Source organism: Nipponia nippon, unplaced genomic scaffold (assembly GCF_047370975.1).
Source record: "Nipponia nippon isolate SJK-2023a ecotype South Korea unplaced genomic scaffold, ASM4737097v1 scaffold_76, whole genome shotgun sequence".
Lineage (NCBI taxonomy): Eukaryota > Metazoa > Chordata > Aves > Pelecaniformes > Threskiornithidae > Nipponia > Nipponia nippon.
The window spans coordinates 58,273-64,151 of record NW_028262398.1 but is presented as its reverse complement, the minus strand read 5'-3'; the positions used below and the strand labels follow the sequence as shown (position 1 = coordinate 64,151).

The 5,879-nt window shown below is 52.7% G+C and overlaps 1 protein-coding gene across 1 annotated transcript; it reads right to left on the bottom strand.

The window, feature by feature from the left end:
• Window positions 1-2,799: 2,799 nt before the first annotated feature.
• On the bottom strand, window positions 2,800-4,786 carry LOC148050653 (ubiquitin carboxyl-terminal hydrolase 42-like). Its single transcript, XM_087741120.1, has 6 exons — window positions 4,645-4,786; window positions 4,094-4,204; window positions 3,916-4,018; window positions 3,681-3,748; window positions 3,449-3,519; window positions 2,800-2,886 (listed from the first exon to the last, which is right to left on the bottom strand). The coding sequence occupies exons 1-6, from the start codon at window positions 4,784-4,786 to the stop codon at window positions 2,800-2,802; spliced, it is 582 nt and encodes a 193-aa protein (XP_087597246.1).
• Between the last annotated feature and the right edge of the window lie 1,093 nt (window positions 4,787-5,879).

Sequence of the window (5,879 nt, the reverse complement as noted above, 5' to 3'; positions counted from 1 at the left end):
TTCCCCGCTGAGGCATCATAATCTGTGGTGTCCAGAAACTGGCTGCAGACATCATAGCCCCGCTGCGGGGATCTGCTCCGCTCTCTCTGCCTCAGCAGGGTTTGCTCCCGAGCAGCCCTGCGTGCAGGATCCCACTTGGAGCTGGCGTTGGAGGGCCCTGGAGCTGTCTCATCCCTTGGGTCTCGGTCACATCGGGGAGGACTTGTTCTCCACCTCCTCCTCCCCCTTTCTGAGCTGTGGTAGTCCGTGATCTCCACAAACTGGCTGTGGAGATCATAGCCCTGCTGCAGGGATCTGCTCTGCTCTCTCTGCACTGGCAGGGTTTGCTCCCGTGCAGCACTGGGTGCAGGAGCCGACTGGGAGCTGCTGTTGGAGGGCCCTGCAGCTGTGTCGTCCCTGGGAGTGCAGTCACACCTTGGAGGACCAGTTCTCCTCCTCCTCCTCCCTGCTGAGTGGTCATAGTCGGTGGTGTCCACGCACCAGCTGCGGAGATCTTTTCCCCACTGCGGGGATCTGCTCCGGGCCCTCTCCTTGGCACCACTCTTCTGGCAGCGGGAAGAAGGGCTGAATCCATGCTCCTCTTTGTTGCTGTCTTCTCGCACGGTGTGCAGCACACGCTCACGTGGTTGAGAGCAGAGCGGGCACGCAGCTTTCCTTCTGGACACCAGCCTTATGCAGCCACAGAAGAAGCGATGCAAGCAGGAGCCAATGTAGGAGGCAATGTTGAGCCTGCCTGGCCAGATGAAGCCCGTCCAGCCTGCAGATGCCTCCCGTGCACCTGCCCAGGTGAGCTGGCTCTTGCTGGCTGTTGCAGAGGAGCTGCTGTCCTCTGCAGAGTCCTCCATGCCCAGCGCCACGTCCTGCAAAGAGAGCTGTGAAAAGGTCCTGCCCTTTCGTCCTGAAAGGAGCAGAAGAGTGAGGCAAGCCCAGAAGCTGTGGGAGGGGACAGCTAAGGGCCTCCCAAAGGCTCTCCTGGAGGGCTGCAAAGGCAGAAGGGCCAAAGGCAGACAAGTGGGATGCTTTGAGAGGGAGCAGTGTTGGGGCTGTGAAGAAAGCTGCAGTGTGGGAGGGAAAAGAGAGCAATGCCAAGATCCCAGAAAGAAATCCGCTGTCCACCTGCTGCCCTGACCCACCTCCCCAGAGTTACCTTAGTCCGACGAGGCAGACCCTGTGGTCCCACAGAGCACGCCTGTTTGCTGTCGGCCCCCCACTGACTGAGGAAGGGACGGGCATATGATGGTGCTGGTGAGGAAGAAGCCCTTTCTCCAGTTTTCAAATCAGTGCACCTGGAGAAACAAAGAGTGATCTCCATTTAGGTCTGTTCTTGCAGCCTCCTCTGGGGTTCAGTCATTTTCTTGGAGCGGTTTCCACAACAGAGAGAAGATATAAGCGAGACTAGAAATGAGAAATTCGATTGGGGTCTTCCCACCAGGTCTACACCTGTCAGAGCAAGTCCTCGTCTTTATCCCCCCTACGGCCTCCATTTCATAGAATCACAGAACGGTTGGGGTTGGAAGGGACCTTAAAGATGATCTAGTTGCAAGTCCCCTGCCATGGGCAGGCAAAGAGTCCCTCCCCATCTTTCCTGGAGGCCCCCTTTAAGTACTCTTCTCTACATTAGCCAGCTTCAGAGAGCAGTTTACAGCAGGGCAGGAGCCGAAAGCCCGGCAAGGAAAGGTAAGGACGGAGGTGAGGTAGTTCAGACTTGACAGCCCTGAATGATGCAGGTAGGAACTGTCTCCTAGGACCGAAAGAGAAACACTCAGGAGGATGAGAAGAAAAAGAGCAAAGCCAGGAGAAGGAAACGTATTCGGAACACATTTTAATACTGGTTATTACCTGACATAAAACAGTAGATAGGCTTGCTGCCTGAGAACTGTGTTGATGTCAGAACCCTCCACAGATGCATCGTTCATCTTGTACCACAGTCCATCGCTGGCCTGCAAAGAAAGGCATCGATAGCTGGAGAGGAACTGCCTGGTTTCTCAGTGATAACACAGGCAGAAAACTACCGAACCAAGAGCACGCCAAAACAACTCCAACGCAGCCGGTAAGGAGACCTTCTCCCCCAGAACCTTGGCTGCCAGTAACACTGCTGTGAAAGTTTGCCTTCCCCAGCACACATTTTTCCCCTGCTAGGAAGGAAGTTGCTCTTGACCTTGGTGTAGCAGAAATAGTGTCCTGCATGACAGCTGCCACCGCTATGTACCAGGACAGCATATAAGGCGTAGAGGAGCGGTTCTCCTGCTGTCCGAGATGTGTATGGCCAAAGATCCAAGTACTCGGGATACTCCACCACCTACAGAGAGACCAAGAGGGCTCAGAAATGATCCTGAGCTAGTACATGGACTAGCCTTCAACATGTCATGGTTTGGGTGGCAGGAAACTGTTCTTGGCCAAAGCAGCTCTGACAGAGCAGAGCCCATCCAATTGCGTACACACCTTGCTGATCTTCCTGCCGGTGAGATGTTCAAACCTTTTCAGACACATGGTGAGAACCTTGGGCACACGATGGATTGTAAACCTCTTGGAGGCAGCAACCATCTTGTCACACCTTGAAACCAAGCACAGAGCCAGATGCTGAAGGGCACCCTTTTTCCCCGCCAGAAGGCAAGACAAGCTTTCCTGTCTCACACATCCTGACGCTGTTTTAAGGCTATTCAGAACCATAAGTGCCAGATTAAACAACAGCTGCTGCCCATTACTGGGCATTAAACCTCCATGAAAAGAGGACTTCTGCACGATGACATGCAGCACCTTCAGGAAGGATCTAGCATTAATATGGCGTTAGTAATCATCTTACTTGCTACATTTAAAGCAGTTTTCCCCATCCAGCTGCTCGGGTTTCACAAAGTCCTCCAGAGCTGCGGTGACAGAGGAGGCTGCCTGGAGGAGGGAGAAAGGAGAGCACTGAGCTCGGGGAAACGCCCTCGCCCAAACACTTGGCTAAGAGCTGCCAAGAAGGCGCAGGTAGCTGAGGCTGAGGAGACCCACTGTGAACCCACAAGCAGTGTCCAGAAGGAGGCAGAAAGAGGGTATTATGCTGAACATTTCCTCATTTCCCAGGAATGCCCAGGGCTATCAAAGCGACCTCTCTGTGGCACCACTCAGTTCAGCTACTGAGGGGGTGCAGGGTCATCAGAATGAAAACAACACAACCCATCAGCCTGGGAGCCAGAGGGGTGTTGAGGGAGGGCAAAGGGAAGAAGGAGGAGAGTCCATCAAGGGTGCAGGGAGGATAATGTGTGCTTGTCCCGCTTAAAGCCCGCACCTACAGGGAGACCACTGCCATGGCCTCCCCAGAAGGACACAGTCCATTCCACTCCCCACCCACCACCAAGCTCTCTTCTCTTGGCTTTGCAGTATATGGTTTTACACCACCTGCGTTTATTCTGGAAAGCTACGGGGGCCTTGGGATGTCTTGAATCCCAGTTACAAACCCTCTTACATTTATATCCAAAGGAAGATCCAGGAAGGCCTCGTAGGAATCGGAAACGGCTTTGCAGCTCAAGCACGTGACTGGAAGGCAAATCAAAATGCTCAGCGACAGGGGAAGTCGACTGACTGTGCCGGTTTACGGCCTCCATACCTGCTACGCCAGTCACACGATCAGCTGTTTATCACAGGCAGACAGAAGGACACAGACAATTCCAAGCAGAGCGATAGCCATGGAAAAGTACCTCTGGATCTCAGCATGCCCCCAAATATTTGGTGGACGATGGTAGTTGCTTGAGAAGAGACATCCAAGCTGGAAAGAAAGGGTAAGGCAGGGAGCTCAGAAGTAGGGCAGAGAGTTATCTCCTCCAGGAGTTTTGCTTTGTCTGAAAACCCTGGTTGTAGGGTTTCCTTGACGGGAGTGCATCAAGGAGTCCAAAGAGCTCAGGAGCATGGAAGAGGTAATTTGCTTGTGCTTACTCGTTGCTTCCACTCAGACAAGCTCTCTGCATGGCATCGACAGTGCAGCGTAAGAACTCGTGGGCGTCTTCCTGCATGCCATGCTGGAAATGTTCTCCTATTCCTAAGAAAGAAGAAGTTAGGAGTTGTCCCCCACAGGAAGGGAAGGAAACCTGTAAAAGCACCTGAAATGACTCACGTGTGAGGACATTGACAACACTCCAAGGCTGGATGGCACTGGCTGAGGAATGCAGGACCTTGTTAACGTGTGCTTCCATTCTGCACATCATGCAGAAGCCTTGCTGGCGACCTGAAGAGGAAGGGAGGGAGGGAAGCGTCTCGGGTTAGCAAGATCTCCAGAGCGGTGGGAAACCTAATGGAGATCCTGAAGTTACAAGAACAGCCCCCACTCCTCTTCTCCCAAGGTGCCAATGGCCCACTGGGACATTGTAGTGCATAGAAAACTTTCTTCAGAGGGATGCTGAACTGACAAAAGTTTTCTGTGCAAGAAGCAAAGAGAGTTTAACTTGCAGGAATGGGGACCGAGAGCAGGGGCTAGAAAGAGGGGCCTTTCTGAAGATGAATACACCGAGATAGGACAAGGGGCTTCTAGGCTTGCGTGTTCAAAGAACACCAACTCGGGGGATTGAGAGAGGAGGGCTGCTTTTCTCCTCAATCAAATTCCAGATGCTGGGAATCCTTGGGAAGAGCCCACCAGATTTGCAAGGAGCTGTTGATAAAAGTACTGACACGAGCAGCTGTGCTCCCGAGAGAGCAGGTAGTTGGCGAGAGGGGGTGTGTACGTCAGGCACTGCAGGACGGAGTTGAGGTAGCACGTATTGCCCAGGTTGTGGAGTCCTGCTCCAGCTCTCTGTCTTTGCTGCCAATCCATGCAAAGCTTCTCCGGGGGAAAGAGGATCCTTTGTGGCAGAGCCATTCCCTCGGCAGTGGCTGCAGGGAAATGACATTTGAAAAGAGAGGAGATGACGTTGTTGCACAAAAGCATCGTTTAAAAGTCAAGCTCTGTACAGGAGCCCCCAGGACAAGCAGCTCTAACCTCCAACACAGAAACACTGGGGGAAGCCTAACACTGCCATTGACAATGACTGGTCAAGAAGCAGTTTTGGAAAAGAGTCTGTTGCCCTGCTTCTTTTGCCAAAACTCCAAGAAAGCCACACTCTGATTTCTGTGCTTCGGGCTACCTTCCTTTCCCTCTAGACTCTTGAATTGGATTATCAGGTCAAGTCTTCCCTTTTCCTGATGGTAACTTGATGAAAACAAGCAAGTCCCTAGCCCAGAAGGTAACCCTACTGATGTCAGTACGAGCAATGTCATCTTTCAAAGTCTTGTACATCGTGGCAGATGACAGACAAAACTCATTTTCCTGTGTCTAATCAAAAACTCCTGGGTGAGCCTGGCTGCTACCAGGAAACGCCCCAGAATTCACTCTAGGTTGTCAGCACATCCACAGTCAGGGATGGAGCAGCAGCCACGTCCGTCGCCTTTGGGGATTCCCAAAGTCCAATGGTGAAGCCCTTACTCACAGGAGTCATTCCCCATTGCGGCCATCGCTCCTCTCAGGAACAGAGCGGAAAGCTTTGGATGACAAAGGATGTCAGGACGTGCTCCAGAAAGAGAAGATCAGCGCCCGTCCTGTCACCTGATTGCAAAGAAATAAGTGGAGTTCAAGAAAATGATTGAAAACAATTCCAAATGAAATGCACAGATCAACGTCTGCCATCAGAAGTGTTTCAGTGGTACTTGTAAGTGCTGCAGAGCTGCAGGCTGATGGCCCTGCTGTCCCTGTCACAGGACTCCAACTGACAGCAATTACCAAGGCCCTTTTGACACACTGCATTGCGTGTCACCTTCTCTAAAGGGGTCCTGCTGCTTACCTGTGGCCAGCGTTAGCAGCAGAGCCCTCTGGCTCTCCAGCCCACACTTTCCCACCTTGTACACAGCAGTGACCGGCTTTCGGCCGCTAC

Coding starts and splice junctions, on each gene's coding strand:
- LOC148050653 (XM_087741120.1), bottom strand. CDS start 4,786: ATGGATTGGCAGCAAAGACAGAGAGCTGGAGCAGGACTCCACAACCTG. Junction 3,749..3,915: donor TGTCTGAGTGGAAGCAACGA/GTAAGCACAAGC, acceptor CTTTCTTTCCAG/CTTGGATGTCTCTTCTCAAG. Junction 3,520..3,680: donor GGGCATGCTGAGATCCAGAG/GTACTTTTCCAT, acceptor TTTGCCTTCCAG/TCACGTGCTTGAGCTGCAAA.